The sequence below is a fragment of the Cervus canadensis genome, chromosome 3 (assembly GCF_019320065.1).
Source record: "Cervus canadensis isolate Bull #8, Minnesota chromosome 3, ASM1932006v1, whole genome shotgun sequence".
Taxonomy (NCBI): domain Eukaryota; kingdom Metazoa; phylum Chordata; class Mammalia; order Artiodactyla; family Cervidae; genus Cervus; species Cervus canadensis.
The window spans coordinates 57,164,700-57,189,860 of record NC_057388.1 but is presented as its reverse complement, the minus strand read 5'-3'; the positions used below and the strand labels follow the sequence as shown (position 1 = coordinate 57,189,860).

The following is a 25,161-nucleotide window of genomic DNA, read 5'->3' as shown; positions in this document are numbered from 1 at the left end:
TTAGAAGCTCAGGGATCTGCCAAATCCATGAAGACCTCCCCCCAACGCCCCGAGCCCGGCTCCCAGCCATAACACTTAACTCTTCCCCAGTCTGGATTTTCTGACAGGTTATGCTGAAATGATATGCAACCTACTGTGTGTTTCTCTGCATTCTGGCTAGATCTACAGTTACATCAGCCATCACAATGGAATTAATTGCAGCCACAGTCCTCTGAGCAGTTTTTTAAAGACTCTTATTTGCATTTCCTGATTATTTTTTCTTTGATAGCTTTAATTTAGAGAGTAAATAAATTGCAGGATATTTTTGAGGAGCTTTTTTTTATTGTTGAATTGTTCAGTTGATTTTTTTTTTTTTTGGCTTCTTGCAAGGCATGATTGGAATCCTGCCCCATGAATTATGCTGGCAATTTTGGTGACAGAAATGAAAAATTGTAAAGTCCTAATTAGCCTTTGAGTCAATGCCAAGGCAGTTTGTGCTAGTGAAGTAAACAAGGCTCTGAGAATAAATTTTTAGATGCATGTTGAGAAGAATTAAAAGAAAAATGGTATTATTCTCCAGTCTGTTTAGGGTTCTGAAGGTGGTGGTCAAGGTTTCATGTGAAGCTTCAATTTCTTGTTCCATGTCTTAAGCAGATTAATTGAACCAGCTATGGTTGGCCTTTAATTACTCACTGAATTAAATAATAATTGACGATGCAGGCATTATGATTGATTAATCAATAGAAATGTCTTCATGCTGTCTTTCAACATGTATCAGACTTGTACATCAAAACCCATGTGCTCCCCTCAAGTAGGGTTGCCAAATAAAATATTGTGCTGGACATACTTATATGAAAAATTATTCATTATTTGAAATTCAAATTTAATCTTCTGTTTTTATTTGCTAAATCTGGCAGGTTGAGCCACAAGGAATTTTCCTCCCCTTTATTTCCATGTTGCCAAATCAATACTACTTTGAATGTATTGCACCAGGTGAAGGACAAGCTGGGCCAGCAGGGAGGAGTCAAGGACGAGGGCCATGTCCTCTCATCTCTGATGAATGAATTCTTCCTGCCAGAACTGCTAGCATCAGGGGAGACACTTCTTCAAAGTTTACCTTTCTGCTTCCTTTTCATCTGGGGCTGATTGACCAGCAGGGCCCAAGTCAAATACTTGACTTAATGATAACCAGTTTGAACTAAGCATTCTGTCTGTTGAATAAAACTATGATTGCAAAGAGGAAAAATTAGGGGAAGGGAATAATAATGGTGATGATTTTAGCTAGCATCTGTTGAGTGCTTGATGAGTCCCAGGTACGACACTAGGCACTTCACACACGTGGACTCTCTTAGGCCCTGATACCTAGTTTTGAGAACGGAATGCTGTCATTGTCCCTGTCTCACTGATAGGGAAACTGAGCCTCAGCCTAGATCACATATTTAGAAAGTGATGGAGCAGGAGGCTACAGTCTCCTCCAATATCATCTGCTGGAGGGCAGCAATTCTCAACAGTGAGTGCCAGAGGATAATGTGGCAATGCTAGGAGACATTTTTGGTTGTGGTGACTATGGGGGGGGGGGTAGGGGGCGGTGGCATCTAGCGGATAGAGGACAAGGATACTGCTAACATTCTACAATGCCCTGGGCAGAACCCACAACTAAGGATTATCCAGCTCCAACTGGAGGTGAGAAATGCAGCTGTAGAGAGAAGGGAGGAGAAAAAAGAGAAAAAAAGAGGACAGGGTTCATATTCCTACTTGAGTCCCAGTTCAACTGTGGAGTGTTGTAGGCTTGTGTCAGGAGTAGCCCCTGGTCTTCAGGGTGGGAGAGCAGGGGCCAGAGGGAGGTGACGGTGCCAAGGACAACGCTGGCATTCTCCCTGTCAGTTGCTTACCAGAGCTGGGGATTTCTTGACAATCTGTCTGGCCTTCTCAAGTGTAAATTTCCATGCCTCCTATAAAAATAAAGTTAAACAATATTACAACTTGTATTGCATCTTTTCTTTTTTTGGGTTTCCAAAGTTAGGTTTTTTAAGTTTATAACTTAGCAATAAATGCATTATTCTATAGCTTTCTGATAAAGTAACTCACAGGAAAGCAATTTCATGTTAATAACTCTCTTTAATAAGGGATTTGCTTTGTGCCAGATGCTACACTAAGTGCTTTGCAAATATTATTTTATTTAATCTTCACAGCATCTCTGAGAGTATATGACCTTTTTACAGATGAAGAAATTGAGATACAGAAAAGCTAAGAAATTGGCTGTAGATCTCAGAGCCAGTGTCCAAAAGAGACGCCATCTGAACCTTTGTCTTCTTGCCTGCTATGCTAAGCTCAGTGACTTGTCTTTGGGTCTGAAAGTCCCAGTGCAGGAGGTGCAAATTTCTGTTATGATTTCCTTTTTGGTGGCCCTTTTTAGCTCAAAGTTCATTCTCCACAACATTGAGGGTGATGTTCCTCTGCTTTAATTATAGGTCCCCTGTTTCTCTGCTTTGGAAATACCCCTTTGCATTTGAGGCCCATCTCAAGCATCTATAGGGTTTAGCACAGTTCCTGATACATTGTAGGTACTCAACAGATATAGAAGTAAAAGTGAAAGAAAACATTTATGATATTGTGCCAAAGAAAAAATAGGTTATCAGATTTTGCACATGCAGAAAAAAAAAAAAAGAAAAACGCTGCAAATGTGTGCGTGTGTGTGTTCAGCCAACTCTGCAACCCAGTGGACTATAGCCCACCAGGCTCTTCTGTCTTGCCTGGAATTTTCCAGGCAAGTATACTGGAGTGGGTTGTCATTTCCTACTCCAGGGGATCTTCCTGACCCAGGGATCAAACTTGCATCTCCTGTGTCTCCTGTGTTGGCAGGCAGACTCTTTGCCACCGCACCACCTGGGAAGCCCCTTGCAAAGAGGTATGCCATAATAATAGTTGATGATAACTTTTTCCTAAATTTTCAATAATGAGTACAAATTCAGCAATAAATGCTTTTTTAAAAAAAAGAACTCAATACACATTGCCGTGTTGCTTATTGAAAATGATCTGTTCCCAGTACAGGGATGTAGTGAGGACCCTGAGATCGGGGGTGAATGGACACTCCTGTCTTCCTGAAATTCCCGTTCTGGCAAGGAGGCACAGGGAACAGATACAGTAAGCACAGTAAGTGGAAGTGAGATGAAGCAGAGAGAAGGTGCTGGAAACATCTTTTTAGGAAGGGCCATTTGGATCCCCTTGAGAGAACTGATCTGGTTTTAACCCAGCTCAGTTCTCTAGGGAGACCAATGTTTAGAGAGGAATACAGACAAGGAAGAAAAAGGAGGAGAAGAAGAAGTGACAAGGGTTTTGCCAAGTACCTTCTGACCCCTTGTGCTGGGAATAATTGCTGCCTCTGGGTCCCCCCTGGAATGCTGAGGGCAGATGTATATGGTCTTGGCTTGACAAGAGCAGCGCTGTCTCCCACAGTTAAAGTGCAATACCATCATAAGAGAAGTCACGAGTGCTTTTAAAAGATGCTTTTGGTAAAGCTAAATCCTATGTATTGGAAAATAGTCACCGTAGGATACAGTGGAACACAGATATAATAATAGACCACAAATTCCACCCAAAGGTCAGACATGCCACTATTTGATAAAAAATTAAAAGCAGAGGAGCTCCCTCCATTTGTCTTCCTACATAACAGAAATGGCCTCAAAGCCCCATTTGTCCTTTTCTCTTAACTCTTCTGTCTTCCATTGGAATTATTTATGCATTTACTACCTCCAGTGGGCAGTCAAGTCCTCAGGAACAGCTTCTTTTGAACCTTGCTCCATTTGTAAATTAATTTATGCCATTAAATTTGGGAGTGAGAAGCAGCTTGTCCTAATAAACTTTTAGAAAAGATCAGGAGTAGATCAGTGAGCTTCTCCCCATCCCTAAACCCCCTCATAAATGCCTGCTCCTTGACAATAAAAAAATTTCACGTCTAAAAGCATCATTTTATGTCCCAGGGGGCTTCTTCCTTTGTGGGAGCTTGTCACTGCTGTCAAAGTGTGATGTGAAGAAAAGGCACTTTCTGTAATTTTTAAATCTACTGCTGCTATAATTGATAGCAGAGAACTTGATCACTAAAAATTATTCCCTGTAGAAACTCATGTCTAATAATACCATTTTTCTTTATTTCCTTCACTCCTGAGTGTACCAGAATTCAACTCTTTAACATCACAGAACCTGAGAAGGACCAGTTTGGGACTGTGTCCTCCCTAATTCACCCACACTCCTGAAATGTTGAGGGACATTATATTGAGATCTGGAGCATCCCGTGTACACTGTATTCTCTGCATGTTTTCCCATCCTTGTCAATTCAGTGCAGTATGCTTTGGCTGAAACATCTGAATGTTTGGGAAATGCCTTTCCAAATGGTACTCCTTACCCTAAAGTGGCTCAACCCCTTGAATATGCTAATATGTGCAATGGCTCTCCCAGCAGGGAATTTAGTTTACAGACTTCCCAAACTTTTAAAACTTAACAATTTTCTTTTCTAGCACACCCATTAACATCTCCCAGAGTGGGAGTAAAAGCAAGGGTTTTTGTGTCAAACATGTCTCATTTAAATCTGAAGAGAATCACTTACTGGCTCTGTAACTTGGGACAAGTTATTTATCCACACTAAGCCTCGGTTACCTCATCTATAAAATTGGGATAATAGTAATTGCTAGTTAACACTTTCTACATTGTAGTCTTACCAGTTTGCTGTCATTCTTCTCTCCCAGGATACAAAACCCTTGATGAGAAAGATTATGTGTCATTCACTATTACATCCCTAATATATAATTCATGGTATGACACAGATACTTTAGAAGAACTTGTGGAATGAATGAACGAATGATTGCACAGAGAAATGACTGGTTGAATGAATATTTCTTTTTTCTTTCATTATGAATCATATGCTCATGACTACGCTTGTGCCTGGGTTACATGAATTTCCACACAGATGCATAGATGCTAGGCATACAGAGCCAGAGCTCTTCCCCAACCATGTGATCCTTTGCGTTAAATCATCCACATGCCATAGGAACTAAATTTACCATTCCCCTGAGCCTTGGTGATATTATCTGGTTTGTGTTAAAATTTCAGACTTAATTTATTCTTGGAAAACAGCATGACAATGGTGGGAAAGGCACTGGAATTCAGGGACTTGGACCACGTGCTCTGCTTGCAGATGGCCATGGTTAAATAATATAACCTCCAAGTCTCTGCTATCTGTAAAATTGGATGTAAAGACTCAAAGACATTTGTTAAAGCTATTCGTTTGCTTGTCTTAAAGACAGGCAAAGGGGGCAAACTGTAATCAACATGAAAATGAAGATAATTGTTCTCTCACCTTGGTAGCGTTTTCACTGTTGGCACTCTAGCATTTTTAAGCCATTGTTTCTAAAGCATGAGGACCACACTTCTATCTTCTGGAAAACTACAACTTCAGAATGGAGGGTGCAACTGTAATCAGTGATTGGAGAGAAAGTTGGGGAATAGATTGTGAGCCGGATATAAAACTCTCCTGGCTGGAAGCCATAATGATGTTTCTGACTCACTGAGAGCAATCATCTGAGCATAAGCAAATTCTCCATCAACAATGAGGGGCTTGGTTCGGGAAATACTCATTTGATCCTGCAATCTGTTATGGTCATATCTTTTCAATTTCTCATTACTTTCTCCCTTTGATTGCAGTGTTTCCTTATTCCAGTTTCAAATCTTCTTCAGAGTCTCAGGAGTGAATTGCAGAGGAAGCCATTACACCAGCTCACAGAGATATAAGCCCTCACTCTAGAAGCTTATAGTCCAAAGAACTATGGATATGTATATTGCATTTTTTAACTCAAGGACTTGGAAAATTCCAAGGACAACATGACATGGCTCCCTAGCAGTCTAAAAAGGGGGAAAGGCCAACCCTTTGCTTGATCACCAAAGCACACAGTAGTATATACCCATGGAGGCATTGCTTATATAGTGAGTGAAGTCGCCTAATCATGTCCGACTCTTTGCGACCCCATGGACTGTAGGAGGAGTGTAGGACCCACACTCCTCCGTCCTTGGGATTTTCCAGGCAAGAGTACTGGAGTGGGTTGCCATTTCCTTTTGTAACAAATAGTAGCCTGTCCAACTGGAATTTTCTGGTTTATTACGTTATCTGCATTCCACTGTAACCTATAGTGGCTATTTTCCAACATGCAGGATTTAGCTCTCCCAAAGTCCAGTTTGATTTTGATATCCCCACATTTCCCAGTTTTATGACTCTGGAATATGTGAAAAAAAATCACATCAGTTTATGTCATTTTCTTCTTCTGAGGACCAGAAAGGGGGGAAAAAAGAGAGAGAGAGAAAGAAAGAAGAAAGAACTGTGAAAGTAACTGAAAAACACCACCACTTCTGAATGCATTCCCTTATGCTGTTAAATATCTTTTCTTCATACATATTTTACCATTAGCTAAATTTCCTCTTTTTCTTATCCTGGGCCAATTCTGCCTTGTGTATCTATTAGTATCATTTGTACATTTAGTCACACTGTCTCTATCCTTTTTCTCCAGGAAATACCTTTTAAAAAAGTCTTATTTTAAATAACACTATTCCCACCCCACAACTTTTCCTGTCATTTCCTGTAGTTTCCAGAGAGAAATATGTTCCTTGCCTCTTTGGTTTCTAGCAGCTATACACATTCCTTGGCTGATGGCCTCATCACTCTGACCAATGCATTTGTTATCACAGTCTTATCCTGTTCTGTTCCTCCTGCCTCTGTCTTATAAGGAACTTTGTGATTACACGGGGTTCATCCAGATAATCCTGGATAATCTCTCCATCTCTAGATCCTTAATTTAATCATACTTGCAAAGTCTTTTGTGATTCTGAGGATTAGGATATGGACTTCTTTGGGGAGGCCATTATTCTGTATACCATACTGCTCATTCAACAAATATTTATTGAGAAATTAATATATGCAGTGAAATGTTCTGGGCTCTGGGGAAGTCACAAAGAATTTAAGAAATAAATCAGCCAGATTATCTGCTTTCATGGAGTTTATACCTTAACAGAAGGGGCAGACATTAAATCATAATTTTACAGTTATTTATCTTATTGTACAACTGTTTCATTACAATTGTGATAATTTCTAGAAGCATGGAGAGCCATGAAAGGAGAGAAATCCTAGAGGACCTAACTTGGGGCATCAAGGAAAAGTTCTTAGAAGAAATGATTTCTGATCTGAGCTCTGATGTGGGTGATTAATTAGGTGAAGATGAGGGCTAAGAGTGGAAGCTGAGAGACTGGTTATTAAAACTTTAAAACTTAAAGTATCTTTTAGAACTGTTCAAATTCACTAGGGTCATTAGCTTTTCTTGGGCTAAGGGAAGAAAGCATATTCTCAAGAGAGATACAGTTGCCATTATTTTTTAACTTCTCAAAAGCAGGTAAGAAAGGTTTACAAATTTGAATACCATTTAAGTACCTTCCTTGGAAATATCTGATTTCTTCTCCTTATCAGAAATCAAGGGTAACTTAACATTTGTGTTATTAGTGCTGTCCACTGAGGATTCTTGAGATCTCTAAGAGTTTAATGACCTCCAAATAAGACTTAAAATTTAAATCTGAGAAGACATATTCTCCAAGCTTCCAAATGTGGGCTTAAACCGAAATGCAGCTTGGAATATCTATAAAATCCTTTGAAATGCTGGGGGAAATGACTGAATAGCAGACTGTACATTCAAGAATGGTGTTAAATGCTATTCTCAGTTCTGTTAGAGTTTTAAACCTTCAAGTCTTCAGGGAACGATTTAATTTAGTGGTCTCTGATATTTACAGCCTTTCTGTTTCCATGATAATTTCTTGTCTAATGACCTTCAAAGAGTTTTGTGGAGGCAAAATACATAAAAGGTCGATGGAATCTCATTTAATTTTTACTTTTTTAATTATGGGAAAAGGATCATCATTTCTCCCTATATTTTTGGCCCTTTGATCTTTCTCTATAAGCTTTTTTTTGCCGTGCTTGCTCTGGTTTTTTTTTTTTTTTGTAAGAGCTCTTTGAATCATGGAGAAAATAATTCATAGTGTAGCATATTACAAAAATGCTTTCCCAGTTTGCCATTTGTCTTCTGACTTTGTATATGCTAGGTTTTTCACCAGTTAGATGCATTCATATTTCCCTTTGTGACTTTGGGATCACAAATTACGAATAAAATTACTTAGGTTTTTCTTCTTTTATGGTTTCATTCTTTATGACTCAACCTTTAATTCATTTGGGATTTATTTTGCCATAAAGAATAGACAAGTATCCACCTTAAATTTTATTCCTAAATGGCTAGTCTTTAATCCCACCCATTTACTGAATATGCCAGTGTTTTGTCACTGATTTGAAATGCTACTTTTTTTTTTTTAATCAAAAACAAAAATCTCAAATGCATTTGAGTTTATTTTTAGACACTATATTCTGTTCCAATTTAAGCTTTAGGCTGACTTTTCTGCATCTAGATGGCTATATTCCCCTGTAATTTATCTCATTGCTCATAATTTCCTGAGATGTTTAAAGAGGAACTTTAGAAACACTGTCAAGTAAACAACTCCACAACCAACAATTTACTTGAATTTTGATTTCTCATCTATAAAATTGGGATAATAGAATAACCCTGCAATTGTATGAGAGGATTTTCAATGATGTATGATATGTACTTAGTCCAGCTTTTGGTCTGTTATAGTCATTCAAATTGTCGTTGTCAATTACCTTTTATTTTTCATCCCCTAATGTGTACCTATCATGCAGTAGGGGCTTAGTAAATGCATATGATGAGAATAACAGGATAACTGTCCATGACTTGAAAGTCTATCAGTATCAGTCAAGACTTTTTCACCCTAGGACCATTCCTGGCCTCAGTTATCAAAGATATGTTTGTCTTCCAGGAGTGGCACTAATTTATTAAGTGAGGTAATTTGGAAAACTTTATTAAGTCTTCCAGAATATTAAGGCACACAAAAACTGTTCTTGGATGTACGTTCCCTTCAAAAATAACATTTGATTTTCTAATGGTTTGCCAAGTCACAGTTGAAGAACAGCTATCACTAGAGAAGGAAATTTCCTTAACCTAAAACTCTGATGATCACACAATTGGCTCCTTTTTTAATTTAATAATTTGTTTTCTTCTAGACCTGGATTTGTGAGAAAACACTCACATACTATACAGAGTTAGTGTGGAGAACAGAAGAGCAAACACAGCAAGCTGGGTAGGTTGACTGAACAACCGAGGGAGAAGAGAAGCTTGATTTTTTTCAGTTTAGTTCAGGTTTTGAGCAACTGGTTTGTTATAGTTGCCCGTGGTAGCAGCCATGGAGGCACCAACGTAACAATGATAACAGAGGAAGCAATTTCCTTTCCTTGTTTGACGTAGGGATTCTGCTAAACTGAGAACACTTAATTCATTTTTAGTTTATATGTACCTGACATTAAAAAATCAAGTTGTAATAACACAGATAGATTAAAGAAATTTACCCCCCCACACACACACATACACACACCCCATGTTGAAAAAAATTGGAGGTCAGGATCAGAGATTACTTTCATTGAATAAGAACAAAGGATTAATTGCTGGTTACTAGAGAACATTTTGGTTTTAAATAGGGGAGACTCTGAACTCCACCCTCTTGCCAATTTGATTTTAGTGCTCATTCATGGATTCATTGTGTTTTTTTAAAATGTCACCATTTATTGAACATCTTGATTCCAAGAACTGTGGTAGCCTCTGTTCTGTGGTAGCCTTTGGAGGCATATTCTTATGCCTCCAAAACTCATTCAAGTTGGGGCTCCTATTATCCTGAACTCTAGGTTGTTACAGTAGGAGAATAACACAGAGATGAATTTCTGGGAGATAATTATGTCCTTGTTTAGAAAGGAGGGGTGGAAAGGACAGAATGGATGCCCATGATGAGTCATCTGGAAGATTAGTGGCAGGAAAGCCCAAGTCTAGATAGATGGATCAAGACATCCTTTTTAAAAACAAAAACAAAAAAACTTTATTTCTAGAAAATGGGATCAAGGCATCTTAAGGATTAGGTTTGGTCTGTTGAAGAGATAAAGAAGAAGACACACTGGAAGTATAGACACTAGCTAGCGTTGGGAAGGAATACAGAGAGAATTATAAAGGCATTAGTGTCCTGTTTCATAGAAAGAACTGGGTTCAAATGTAATCCATTCATTCCACACACATTTATTGGGCAGTGTGCCAACCTCCTATACCCAGAACAAGCAGTGGGGAGAGAGAACTGGCTCAGGGACAGTCCCAGCCTGACAATTATAGTCCAGCAGTCAAGCTCCAGGCACATAAACTAATGACTAACATACAAGCTGGGAACTGCAATGCTAGCTGTTAGGATAGAGCTGTTAGTATCATGGGGACGCTGAGGAACGGAATCTAATCCTCGCTGGACAAGGAGCATAGGTGTCCAGTGGTTTCTTGAAGAAGGTGACGACTGAACTAACTAGATCTTAAAAGATGACTCAGGGAAAGGGCATCACAGGTGCAGGGGAAAGGAGAACCAGGTTGGGAGGTGAGAACAAGCAGGATGTGATGGGAATGATAAGTGCTGAGCTGCTGCAGAGAAGTGGATGAACCAGTTCCTCCAAGAACAAGGCTGGGAGGTAAGGACAGGATAGTTTATGGAACTCAGGCTTTGTCTTGACCTTGATGGATGGCTTTGAATGATTCAAGCAAGAAAGGGAGCATTGTCAGATTTGCATTTTGGAAACATCACTTGGGTGCCTGGATTTGAGGGTTTCAAGGTGGGAGGTGGAGATATCAGTTACAAAGTTGCTGCAGGACTCCACCCTAGAAAAGATTATTATTGTTGTTCAGTCGCTAAATCATGTCCAATTCTTTGTGACTCCATGGACTGCAGCATGCCAGGCTTCCCTGTCCTTCACTATCTCCTGGAGCTTGCTCAAACTCATGTCCATTGAGTCAAGGATGCCATCCAACCATCGCTCATCCTCCACTGCCCCCTTCTCCTTCTGCCCTCAATCTTTCCCAGCATCAGGGTTTTTCCAATCTTTGCAGCAGATGGCCAAAGAAATGATAAGTCCCTGAATGAGGCAGGCAGAATTGACGATGATGAAGGGGAATAGACTGGAAAGAATCATTTAGAAGGGTGAATGCTGGTGTCACAACTGAGATATGCAATATGGGAGGAATAGCTGATGTGGGGAAAAAATAGTCCAGTTTCTGGACTATTGTGTTATGTTCAAGCTGTCTTTGGGACCTACAAAAGAAGATATTTATCTGGCAGCTGCATGCAGTGGCTGAAGCTCTGAGGAAAGTCTTGAACTTTGTTTGTGAGGCTGAATAACAAGAGCAAATGTTTTGTATGTTTATGATGATCAGTCACTATTCTAAGAATTTTCACACATGCCAATTTGTGTAGTCTTCACATTAGCCCTGGGAGGTAGGCTCTACTCTATTCCTCATTTAACATATGAAAAAACACAAGGCAGTTAAATGATATATCTCAAATAACTTAGCAAGTACATGGTGGGGCCAGGGTCACTGGTCCCCGCAGGACAGCATTGGGCAGTCTGTACTTAACTGCCAAACTGTCCTGACTATAATTACTCAGGGAGAAAGCCCAGAGTGAGCAGAGTCCTGGCTGGGTGGGTCCTGGTGCTTAGGAAGGGAACGGTAGCCTCAGAGCTGTGCAAGGAGAACCAGAAAAGAGCAGAGAAGTTTCTGGAAGGGAGTGGCAAGCAGTGTTAAACGCAAAGGATAATGGACAAGAATGATCCTGGATTTGATGTTTAGGAAGTCATCGGTGGCCTTAAGGAGAAGTGTTTCATTAGAGAGATGGGGCTAGAGGCCAACCCGCAATTACTTGAGAAGCAAATGGGAGGTGAAGAAAAGCTCTCCTTCTTTAAAAGACAGCTGGAAGTTGCTGCTGCTCCTAACTAACACTTATTAATGCTTATTACAAGCAAAGAAAGCACCATCCTAAAACTCAATCTCCTGCCCCACTATAAAATACATATACACACTTATACGTATGTATGCATATAAATACACCTGGAGATATATATTAAATTGTAAATACTCACAACTACCCTATGCAGCCTGAGTGTTATGTCCACTTTACAGATGAAGAAACTGAGGCCCAGAGCAATTGAGCAACTTGTTTAAGGAGAGATAGAGAGTAAGAAATGCAGCCAGGCTTTGAGCCCAGGTGGTCTGGCTCTAAGATCTGTGCTCATAACCACAACATTGAACTACCCCTCAATTAGAGGAAGGAAAAAATTAGATAGTGGCTGGAGAGGAATGAGAGTCCTGGGGTTTATTTTTATATTAATTTTTGGAATGGGAGCAACCTGAGATGGTTAATAAGTATCCTCCTTTTCCTCCCTGGGTGTAGATAACTTCAGTGTAATTTGGCCCAATTAGCAAACCGTTATGAGACAATCCATAAAAGGAGTGAACTCTAAACATATTGTTTCTAAAAGCTTCAGTTCCTTCAGCCCTTCTAAGAGGTCTTAGCAGTGGGGGTTTGGGGACTTGAAGCCCACAGAGTTTGATAATGCATCCATGAGAAAAAGGGCAAGAAGTCAAGGAACCAAGGATGAGGCTGGGGGTAAATGGAGACATGTGACTTTGGGTGTCTGGGAAAGTACCAGATGACAAGAAAAGGCCAGCAGCAGGAGGAGAAACGATATTTTCAGGCTTGTTGATGGCAGCTTTCAGGCTTGGGCCAACAGTTTTTACCCTTCAATGCTCATCAGAAGTTTTGTAGAAGTGCAGCTGCTCAAATCTCAACCCCAGAAGTACTGAACCAGATGCCCTTGGGTGGGACTCCACACATATTTCTAAAAACTGCTTCATGTTCTAAAATCAGCTAAACCTTTTATACTCTGGTATGTGCCATTGAGACCAGATAAACCCTTGCAAGGGAGGAAGTAAAGCAAATACATGTTCAGAAAGGCCCTTTCCATCTTGTCTTTCGTTTAACAAAACTTATAAAGCACCTACTATGTGTCAGGCATTGCACAGTCCTGAAAACATGATGGTGAGTGAGAAAGACATGGTCCCTATCCTCAAGTGCTATGAAAGAAACCAAGTGCTCTGTGAGAGCACAAAGAAGACCTTCAGATGGAGTGGGAGGAGGGATATTTCAACAGAAAGCTGAAGGAGGAGAAGTAGCTGACTGTGCAGAGGACTGCAAGGGTTCTAAGCAAGTACCCAAAAACAAGGGCTCTGAGGCAGATGTAGCCAGAAGCCTGCTTATGTAGTCAACCCCTGCTACACCTGGAAGGTAACTATCTCCACTCCTTTCCAGGGAGAGCCCAGGCCTGCTCTGCTGAGCTTTCTGTTCCTCTTTGAACCCTCTGTTAGAACACTTGTCTCTTCGTCAGAGTTTGTTTACAAGTCTGCCTCCCTTGTAGAATCACTGTTTGCATCGTGACTGCCTGCCTCATTTGCTGGAATACTGTCCTACATAATTCACTCTCTATAAATATTTGCTGCCTGAAAAAAAAATCATTCTGTAGAAGCTACAGGACTATAGGCAAGTCTTTTGATCCTCCAGGTCTCAGTGGACTTATCTATCAAACGGAGGAATCATTTCTGTCCTGCAGATTTGTGATGGTTAAAAGAGATAGCTTACTCAATGTGCCTTGCAGTGGGGCTAGCACACAGTAAGTGCTCAAGAAATGTTTGTTGAGGTGTGGCTGGCTATGTGAATGACTGACCAAATGATTTAACCGGTAAGGAGAAAGTTGGGATCCTTGTGCAAGATTCTTAGAACTTAAGCTCTTCATAATATTTCCATTAAAACTAAAACCAAGAGATGTTTACTTTCTGATATTGAGAACTGGCGACTCTGAATGTGGTTCGTAATCTCTGCCAAACACACATGTGCTGATGTGAAGAGTTGCAGGTCTGAAGTCTGAAGCCCTAGGTTAAGTTCAGGTTCTACTCACTAGATATGACACCTAGGTCAAGACCTTAAGCCTCAACTCCAATTTATCTTTAATAACTGTATCTATAAAATAGAGTTTGGCTCTGTGATACTGCCTAAAGTTGGAGACATCAGTATACACACACACACACACACACACAGATGGATGGATTCATAGGTTACATACATACATACATACTTTACTAAATTATCCACCAGGAGGATCTAAAAGCAATATCATTCCAGTAACAACTTGAATACCTAGCAACTAGATCTTGGTTTCTAAACACCATTTTCCAATAAAAGGAACCAAGTCATCTTAGAAAAGGGTGGATTTTAGGGATGGGGCAGAAAAAATACAAGATGACAATACAATACTCATCTGGCATTACCAGAAAGTAAGGAAGTTTGAAAGGAAAAGAGGAAAAAATGAAAGAAGGAAGACAAGCAAAGGAAAAAAAAAAAAAAAAAGAAATGGCACTGTGTTGAAAAGGACACAGGGCGATCTGAAAGAGATCCTAGTGGCCAACACTGAAAAAAATCTGAGCAAGAAAATAAATAACAGTACTGGATTATAACTCAAAGTATAAAATACTTAAATATAAGTATTATATACAAGTATATATTGACATAAATGAATAACTGAATAAACAGATAGGGAAGAAGACACACATCTTTGCAGAAGAATTTCAAATAATGTATGTAGATAGATACTCCCTTCTCCAGGAGGTAAGCTTGGAGCCCCCATTCCGTTAGATTTAGTGACTCAGTTCTAAAGAATAAAGAAAAGGAAAAGGTAAAAATAGTGACTTTCCAGTGAGGAAACCTGGCAAATGCCACTCTAACCAACTGATCAAGGTTAATATCCCCCTGAATATAGCATGGGTATCATGTATCCCTGATAAAATGTGACGACAAGGGCACTTAGCCTCTGTGGTTTTCCTTCCAAAAACCTGTAAGTCTCTCTACTCAAAATAAAGACATCAGGCAAATCCCAATTCGAGGGACATTATATGAATATACTTAATCAGTACTCTGAGAACTGTCCAGGTCATGAAAAACAAGGAAATAGTGAGAAACTGTCACAGACTAGAGGAAACTAACGGAACACTAAATGCAACATGTGTCTTGGATTAGATCTTAGAACAGAAAAAAGGACATTAGCAAAAAAAAAAAAAAAGGTGAAAACCAAATAAGTCTAAACTCGTAATGACTAGTAATACTCATGTGTGCATGTATGCTCTGTCACGTCCGATTCTTTGTGACTATAGCCACCAGCTTCTGTGTGCATGGGATTTCCCAGGCAAGGATACTGGAGTGGGTTGCCATTTCCTCCCCCAGCGGATCTTCCAAATCCAGGGATTGAACCCATGTCTCTTACATCTCCTGTGTTGGCAGGCAAATTCTTTACCACTGAGACACCTGGTAAGAAATAGTCATGTGACTATTGACTAAGGACTAGCACATGACAATTACAAGAATAATGTGGCTTCTTTAGTTTTGAATAAGTAATGTTAAAATGTTAACATTACGGGAAACTGAACTTGGGTGAAGGTGTACTCTCCATGGTATGGTATGGTATTTTTATGACTTTTGGTAGATCTGAAAGTATTCCAAAATAAAAAGCTTATTAAAAATAGTTTTGGGATGATTAGATGATAATGCATCTAAAAGTGTTTTGTGAGCTCACAGAGCTGAGCATATCATTATGAATGGAAAGGTACTGTCCATTGTAGGATGACATTTAGTGATTAATAAATCTTAGAAAATGTCAAATTTCCTGCTCATCTATAATTTTTTTCCTAAACTCTACTACCTTCCATTAAAAAAGATACCAGATATTTTCTTAATAAATTTAATGTTTAAAATATGTAAATTCCTAAGGTCAGCTTGTTTATTACTCAACTGAACAAGAATTTGTCCTGTGTCACTATGGACCGTAGCCCTCCAGGCTCCTCGGTCTGTGAGATTCTCCAGGCAAGAATATTGGAGTGAGTTGCCAAGCCCTCCTTTAGGGGATCTTCCCGACCCAGGGATTGAACCCACACTCCTATGTCTCCTGCATTAGGGCTCCCCAGGGGGTGCTAGTGATAAAGAACCCACCTATCAATGCAGGAGACATAAGAGACACAGGTTCGATCCCTGGGTCAGTAAGATCCCCTGGAGGAGGGTATGGCAACCCACTCCAGTATTCTTGCCATGGACAGAGGAGTCTGGCGGGCTACAGTCCATAGAGTCACAAAGAGTCAGATGCAATTGAAGTGACATAGCACGCATTGGTAGGCAGGGTCTTTACCAGTAGCGCCACCTGGGAAGCCCATCGCTTTCTCATAAAAAGTGCTAATTTACTCCTTTGGAATCTACTTATGTCAGCTTCCTGGTTGTTTGGATTCCAGGGAAGCACAGATTCCTTGTGGGTGCCCACAGGCCCACACACTCAGCACTGGAGAGTTATGGTGGTTTCCTGCAGAAATTGGATTTATTGTGGGAAAAGCTGTTGCAAAGTCTAGATTGCTTTCTTAGGTAGCAGATCTCTTTAGCAGTAGTTTAAATGGGCCAGAGGCCCCAGAGAAATAGGAGAATCCATCTCCACTAGCATACACGTTCTGAATATAATTCTCTTTTAATATGGATCAAAGTGCTGTGAAGTAAGCCTTGAGCACGCCTTAGAGGTGCTGGTAGATCCAGCCTGTTCCTCCAGCTCAGGGGTGGTGAAGAAAGGGATCTGTTCAAAGCTACAGGGTCTGCTTGGGGATCTCAGAGTTACAGGACCAGGAGGGAGCCGCATAAAACTGAGGCGGCTCCAGGCTGCCCCTGGCCCAGTCGGAGCACGAGCGCATGCACTGTTATTCTCTGACCTAAAAATGAGAGGTTCAAAGCAACAGGGCACACGCGGAGGACCCACATCTAGTTTTCAGCTGGCAAGCTGTGGTATCAGAATCACACTCAGGCACATGCACACAGAGACACACAGAAGCAGTAGGCAGGGCCTTGCTTTGTATGTGAACGAGAGGAGGGATGATATAAATAATCCCCCTAAAGTACCCATCAAAACCATCTGGGTGGTCTTTACAACACAGCCTGGGGGTTTCCTTTTCCTCACCTCTTCCTGCCTCTCTTGTCTCTCCTTGTCTTGTCCTCCTCTCCCCTCCACACCCCCTCTTCTCACTCCATCCTCCTGGTGCCCACTGAACACTGCTGATTGTTTCTTGCTTCAATTAATTACAGATGGAACTGGCATTTTGGAGCACACGGTAGAAATGGATATAAAGATGTGGCTGAAGGACTGGCAAGAAGTGGGCTGAAATTTCAACTTTGCTGCAGATGATGTAGGTTTAGGGGATCCCTACAAGCTGTTCTACCTTTCGCTTTTGGCCCCCCTAAAGTCAGATGTCCATTGTTCTACACTGTGGGGCTCCCCCTGCACGCCCCTGGAGCAGAGAGACTCCGTCATTCCTCCACCCTGTAAAATGCATTTCACAGGGACAATGGCTTGCATTACACTAGATTTCACCGGCATCTGAAACACACACAAGGCAAGACCTCAAGTGTGTAGAGTCCTGCTTGTGAGGAATTAGCTGGCCCAGGAGCGGTGGTTTGACTCAAAATACCAGTACCCCAATGAGGCACAGAGCACATTGGAAAGAACTTGGGCTTCAACGACAGACAGACTGAGGGCTGAAGCTCCTCGTTGCCATTTACCAGCTGTGACACTGGGAACAACTCATCTCCTAGTCTCAGTTTCCTCATCTGTAAGATTCATATACTCCCCCAAGAGCGTTGCTAAGTGAGATCACCCGTGTACAGTGCAGTGCCTGGCACATTTACTCACGTATCAATTATGTGCCTGACATGATGGAGGGGACAAAGATGGGCAAGATGCAGAGCTGCCGCCTGATATATTTACACTCTAACGAGGAAACCTATGTACACCTAACATCTTCATATCTCTTTCTTCCCCTGCAATGTGTGGCCGACAGCACCACCCACTTCATGAGGTTAATTACGGATGACGCGTTCTGAACAGCACCAGCACGTGGTAGTACTCAAAAAGCATTTCATGCTGATGACTGAGAGGAGAGTTAACATTTTGCGGAGAGAATTAGGAATTATTTCACAGAGAAAGTGGCAGTGAGTGAGATGAGCTCGAAGGATGGGCTTGATGTTGATGGGTCATTCCGGGCAGAAGGGATTATTAAGAACAAAGGTGCAGGGAAGGTGGGAAAGTAGAGGCAACAAACAAATATTTCTTTGTTATGTATAAAGCATTGTCCTACACACTGGGTATACAGTGTAAAGAAGATAGAATCTGACCTCCTGGAGGTTATAGCCTAGTGGGAGAGACACACAGACAATCATACAGGTGTATCATTCAAAACAAAGCAACTTCAAAGAAAGAAAAAACAGGGAGGAGCCAAGATGGCAGAGGCATAGGACGGGGAGACCACTTTCTCCCCTACAAATTCATCGAAAGAATAATTGAACGCTGAGCAAACTTCACAAAACAACTTCTGATCGCTAGCTGAGGACATCAGGCGCCCAGAAAAGCAGCCCGTTGTCTTCGAAAGGAGGTAGGACAAAATATAAAAGATAAAAAGAGAGACAAAAGAGCTAGGGACGGAGACCCATCCCGGGAAGGGAGTCTGTATAGAGGAAGTTTCCAAACACCAGGAAAGAAAGAAAAAACAGGAACTCTGACAAGAGGTGTGTTAAAGGAGCCAGGGTAGGCGTCCTCAGGCTTCAGGCAAACGTACTGGGGTGGAGTGACAAGATCATATCTATTTATAGAAAGACATTCCTGGCATCCATGTGCAAAATTTATTGGAAAGAGGGCAAGATTTGGTTGGACTAGATGGGACGATGTAGCAGGAGTAACATCAAAAGATGATTGTGTGACTACTTCATACAACCATACTGTTACTCATAATAACATGGATGAATCTCACAGACAAAAGAAGCCAGACACAAAGAAGAATATATCGTATTATTCTTTTCACATGAAATTCCAGAGTAGATCTTCATATAAATAAACTACTCTGTGGTGGATTTCAGAGTAGTGGCTGTTATGGGGGGTGTTATTGACTGGGAAAGTCATGAGGAAGGCTTCTAGGGGGCTGGAAATTATACCTGTATCTTTACTACTAATTCACACTCACTTTGTAGGTGTAATTTGGGTGTCATGGGAATGAAAGGAAGGTCTGATATGTTCCATTTAAAAAAATACATACTCAAAATGTAATATTAAGGGGGAAAAATAAAATAAAATATTGTATATACAACAGTATCATAACTCTCAAAGAAATTAATATAATTTATTTAAAACTAAAAGGAAAACATTCAATATTTTAACATTGGTTATTTCTGGTGGTGGGATTTCAGTTAACTGCTGTAAGGAGACACCCCGAGGGGATTTTCAAGAAACACTGACATAAAGGTTAAGAGATCAACCAGCCTCTCTGAATGAAGGACAGGGACATGAATCTCAGTTCTGGTCCTTCCCAGGGGAGTGAGTTTCAAGTTCCATAACCTTTCTAACTACCAATTTCCTGTCTTAGAAAAGGGGTCATCCAAGGGTGCCTCCATGCCAGGGGTATTTGGGAGATTAAAGAGGATGAAGAATAAGCACAGTGACTGCTCAGTAAGTACCTGTTACTGCTATTAAATGAAATCGTGGAGGCAGATGACTGTCCACACCGCACCAACTGCTCCTCTTTTTCGGGTCATCCGTAGAGCTGGAGGTTGGCAATGTGAATTTGAGAAGGAAACCGAACATTTCTGAGATGAAATCCTCTAACTTCCTCTTATGCAGAAAGGATGGCCAAAATGTTCCCAAATTGGGAATTGAAAAGGGGGTGGTGATGGGAGGACAAGGAAATGCTATTTTGAGTATAAATTCTACAGTGTATAAAAATAAAGAATGTCATTTTAAATGGGATAAAGTTGAACATTTTGTGACTATGTATAGCTGTGAGTGTGAAAATATATAAAATGATGTTATTTAAGGAAATCATGGAAACCCATATCACTTGCCTTTGTACATAGAGACGTTTCTTCTGTACATTGTCAAATAGCGAATATCATAATATCATATTTGTGTGCTATTTGAATACATGGAAAAATTTTTTAATTAAAATTAACAAACTCTTCCAGACATCAGTGGAGCCAATAGCTTCTCAGGTAGAATTAAAGGAAATTTAACTAGTGGTTTAAGTCAGTCACCAAGGTAGCATGAAATGCACATGTACCCCAAATATTCACATCTCTATCTCTCTGCTCAAGGAGACAGGCTTCTGATATTTAATACTTGTTGTTCAGTCGCACAGTTGTGTCCGACTCTTTGTGACCACATGGACTGCAGGACGCCAGACTCCCTGTTCTTCACCATTTTCCAGAGTGTCCTCAAACTCATGTCCATTGAGTCGATGATGCCATCCAACCGTCTCATCCTCTGTCACCCTCTTCTCCTCATGCTGTCAATCTTTTCCAGCATCAGGGGCTTTTCCAATGAATCACATTAGGTGGCCAAAGTATTGGAACTTCAGCCTCAGCATCAGTCCTTCCAATGAATATTCAGGGTTGATTTCCTTTAGAATTGACTGGTTTGACCTCCTTGCAGTCCAAGGGACTCTCAAGAGTCTTCTCCAGCACCACAGTTTAAAAGCATCAGTTCTTTGGTGCTCAGGCTTCTTTATGGTCCAACTCTCACATCCGTACATGACTACTGGAAAAACCACAGCTTTGACTAGACAGACCTTTGTTGGCAAAATAATGTCTCTGCTTTTTAATATGCCATCTAGGTTGGCCATAGTTTTTCTTCCAAGGAGCAAACATCTTTTAATTTCATGGCTGCAGTCACCGTCCAAAGTGATTTTGGAACACAGGAAAATAAAGTCTTGTCACTGTTTCCATTTTTTCCCCATCTATTTACTATGAAGTGATGTGACTGGATGCCATGACCTTCATTTTTTGAATGTTGAGTTTTAAGCTAACTTTTTCCCTCTCCTCTTTCACCTTAATCAAGAGGCTTTTTAGTTCCTCTTCACTTTCTGCCATAAAGGTGGTGTCATCTGCATGTCTGAGGTTATTGATCTTTCTCCTGTGAATCTTGATTCCAGCCTGTGTTTCATCCAGCCAAGCATTTCGCATGATGTGCTCTGCATATGGGTTAAATAAGAGGGTGACAACATATAGTCTTGACGTACTCTTGATGTACTTGACCTACTTCCCAATTTTGAACCAGTCCATTGTTCCATGTATGGTTCTGTTTATTCTTGACCTGTATACAGGTTTCTCAGGAGGCTGGTAAGGTGATCTGGTATTCCCATGTCCTTAAGAATTTTCCACAGTTTGTTGTGATCCACACAGTCAAAAACTTTAGCTTAGTCAATGAGGCAGAAGATGTTTACTGGAATTCTCTTGATTTTTCTATGATCCAAGGGATGTTGGCAATTTGATCTTTGATTCCTCTGCCTTTTCTAAATCCAATTTGTACATCTGAAATTTCTCAATTATTGAAGCATAGCTTAAGGATCTTGAGCATTAAGCTTGCTAGCTTGTGAAACAAGTGCAATTGTGCAGTAATTTGAACATTCTTTGTCATTGTCCTCCTTTTGGTTTGGAATGAAAACTGACCTTTTCCAGTCCTATGGCCACTGCTGAGTTTTCCAAATTTGCTGGGATATTGAGTGCAGCACTTTAACAGCATCATCTTTTAGGATCATGATATTTAATACTGCCAGTCAATAAAACCATGCCAAGGCCAAAAATGTGTTAAACTGACCTTTTTTTTATAACAATAAAAAGGAAATAACAAGTAATCAGAAGCCTGTTATGTTATACACAGAAAGACTACAATTATGGGAAAGGGGGCATAAAATTTTGTTTTATTTTATTTTTCATAGGAAGTTTCTGAAAATCATTATTTTGATACCTAACTGGATCTAATCTTATACTTTCATTCATAGCATGGGTAAGGCTTCCCAGGTAGCCCTAATGGTAAAGAGTCTGCCTGCCATTCCAAGAGATGCCGGAGACACAGGTTTGATCTCTGGGTCAGGAAGATCCACTGGAGTTGGAAATGGCAACCCACTCCAGTACTCTTGCCTGGAAAATTCCATGGACAGTGGAGCCTTGTGGGCTACAGTTCATGGAACTGCAAAGAGTCAGATATGACTGAGCACACAGCATTAGCAGGAAATTGTGTCAACATTAGCCTGTCTCTGTCTGCATTCCAATAAAAAATTGTCCAACATGATAAAATGCACACAGGGTATTCTGAACCGCTATCTCTGAATAATAAGGATATTGGTAATAATTATATTAGCTACCATTTTATTAATACTTATTTACACAGCTGGTATTGCACTAAGCATTTTATATGTATTAATTTACCTACTTTCTCCAATAAAAGTAGTAGGGAGGTATTTTAGGTATTTTATTAGGCCCACATTATGGGTGAGAACAATAAAGCTTAGACTAGGGGAACTGACTGCCTGAGTTTTCCCAGGATGTGGGATTTCCAGTGCTGATACCAGAAAAGTCCTGGGCAAAATGCATGAGTTGGTCACTCTATAAAAGTGACTTGCTTGAATTTTAAGGGGTAGAGAGGGATTTAACCTCTCCTCACCTTGGCTGGCCAGATTTCCTATGTACTGCCTGCCCAAGTCTAGATTATAGTCCCAAATAAACAACAAATACATTCTTTGGCAGCATGGGGGAGGCATCTAAGTTGAACTTCGGGAATATTATTCTGGGTGATGTAATGAAAAATGTCATTTTGCAGGTCCCTGTCCCAAACCACGGAGCCAGTGAAGCTGAACCTCCCTTTACAACATGTCCAAAGGGCTTGCATGTCATTGCGATCTGACATTCAGAATGAAAAACCACTCACCTTGGGAAGGGGATAGAGGTGGCACAAGGGTTGGCCAGGATCCTGTTTGCAAAACTCCAGGGTGTGACACACCACATCAGCATTCATATGTGCTCTGAATCTGGCAGGAAATAGGGCAAAACAAAGGCTATTTAAAAGCTCTCAGGTATTAGAAAACAGAAGTAATTTCGAAAGAAGGTAAAAATCCCCGGAATGGATTCTGGCATGGCCTTTGAGTCCAGTCCTGTGTAGCTGCTGGATCATAACGATTTCCTGCCACTTGCATTCTACTTTTACAATAAGGTCCTGAGGGTGGGGAGAGAGGGGCTAACAGCACTGAACTGTAAGCCAGCCTCTTGCATGGGCACTGGGATGCTTTTCTAGAAAAGCCATGAATAAAATTGAGATAGGAGAAATGGACAGGGGTGTAATTTGATGGGAACAATATTTTAAAGTTTGCTGAGCCTTATAGCAAAAAATATGATATGGCCTTAAACACCTGAAATCATTTTCTCAGGTGTAATCAAAGCATCTCTTTTCCTTTTAAAGTAAATTAATTTTTTTACCTTTGACTTTTTCCCCTGGTGATGGTGTAAGGATACTGTTCTTCAAGCATTTTGGTTTACGTTTAGGTTTGAAGGGGCTAAAACAAATCTTCCATAATCATTTTCTACCTGCCACTCCCAACACACTTCTTAAACCAAGAAAATGAATAAAAAAGAATTAAATGATACCATAAAAAAGAATGAAATAATGCCATTTGCTGCAACATGGATGGACCTAAAGGTTATCATAAGTGAAGTAAGTCAGACAAAGACAAATATTATATGATATTACTTATATGTAGAATATAAAAAATAGTTCAAATGAACTTATATACAAAATCGAAATAGACTCATAGATATAGAAAGCAGACTTAAGGTTACCAAAGGGGAAGCGGGGAGGGATAAATTAGGAATATGGGATTAACAGATGCAAACTAACATGCAAAATAGATAAACAACAAGGTTTTACTATGTAGCACAGGAAACTATATTCAATATCTTGCAATAAACTTTAATGGAAATTAATAGAAAAGAAATATATGTATAACCAAATCACTTTGTTGTACCCATGAAACTTAGACAATATTATAAATCAACTATACTTTAATAAAAAAGAAAAAAAAATTGAAGGTCACTAGTATGTGAAAACATAGGCTAAGATCATGGCTTCTAAATTTCATTCCAGCTGAATGAGACTAACAATGTAACCGGCAAGATGGCTTTTCAGCCTTTTGTGAGCACCTGAGTTAAGAGGGCAAAGCGAGATCATCATGAATCATCCATTTGGCTCCAGGGTTTCTGCATGGGAGGTGGAGGGGAAGGTAACCAACTTAAAGGTGGCTAAGCAGTGGGGCAAGCTGTTTGCGACACACAAGGTCCATTACCAAAGTAATATCTACCCAGGGTCAGTAAATCAGGAGAGGGTGACTGTTTTCACACATCTGTTCTCGATTTAATGGTTCATTTATTTAACTGATGACTGCTGTCTTTGTGGGAATCTGGTATTTAGTGGACTCAGAAGGGTGATAAATAGGGCTGTGCTTAATTTTTTTTTTTTTTAACCTGAGGCCAATATCCCATCTGTGGCAATTCAGAACCACAAGAGCCAACTCATCATATGGTGTCCACCTATTCTCTTTCCCCTGCAAATAGAACACAATTTAAAGTAAGTGAACTTGAATATGAGAGTGAAGATGGGGGCCCCTCAATCAGAGTGGTGTTCTCTGAACTGAAAAATAGGAGAGGGAGGCTGGCCATGTGGTATCCCTCCCGAATTCTCTAAGACCAGAGTTTTATCATCAGAAAGGTTGAAAGTGAGAAGCACTCCTTTGGGCAAGAATAGAAAATGCTGAGCCTCATGTGGCCAGACAAGTGTAACACGACAAGGATGTGCAAGCTGCAAAGAAGTGGCGAAAGAGCATGTGTGCTCTTGACCAACCATGGGACAAAAGGCCTAGACTACACATACTTTGTGAAATCCTTAGGAAATCTCCAAATTTCCTACCAGGGGCACCCCTGGTAGCTCAGCTGGTAAAGAATCCACCTGCAATGCAGGAGATCCTGGTTCGATTCCTGGGTCGGGAAGATCCACTGGAGAAGGGACAGGCTACGCACTCCAGTACTCTTGGGCTTCCCCTGTGGCTCAGGTGTTAAAGAATCTGCCTACTCTGTGGGAGACCTGGGTTCTAATCCCTGGGTTGGGAAGATCCCCTGGAGAAGGGAGAGGCTACCCACTCCAGTATTCTGGCCTGAAGAATTCCATGCGATTGCAGAGTTGGACATGACTGAGCAACTTTCACTTTCACTTAGGAAATATCCAAACCTGTAATA

The 25,161-nt window shown here is 40.6% G+C and overlaps 1 protein-coding gene across 5 annotated transcripts in view; it reads right to left on the bottom strand.

Annotated features, from left to right (window-relative positions):
* Positions 1-25,161, bottom strand: part of AOAH (acyloxyacyl hydrolase) — a 180,274-nt gene that overhangs the window by 119,528 nt on the left and 35,585 nt on the right. For all 5 annotated transcript variants that reach the window (XM_043463197.1, XM_043463198.1, XM_043463196.1 and 2 more), the window contains exons 5-6: positions 22,808-22,907; positions 1,872-1,931 (exon numbers count right to left, since the gene is read on the bottom strand). In XM_043463197.1, the coding sequence (XP_043319132.1) occupies positions 1,872-1,931; positions 22,808-22,907 (160 nt within the window). The remainder of the gene's footprint in view (positions 1-1,871; positions 1,932-22,807; positions 22,908-25,161) is intronic.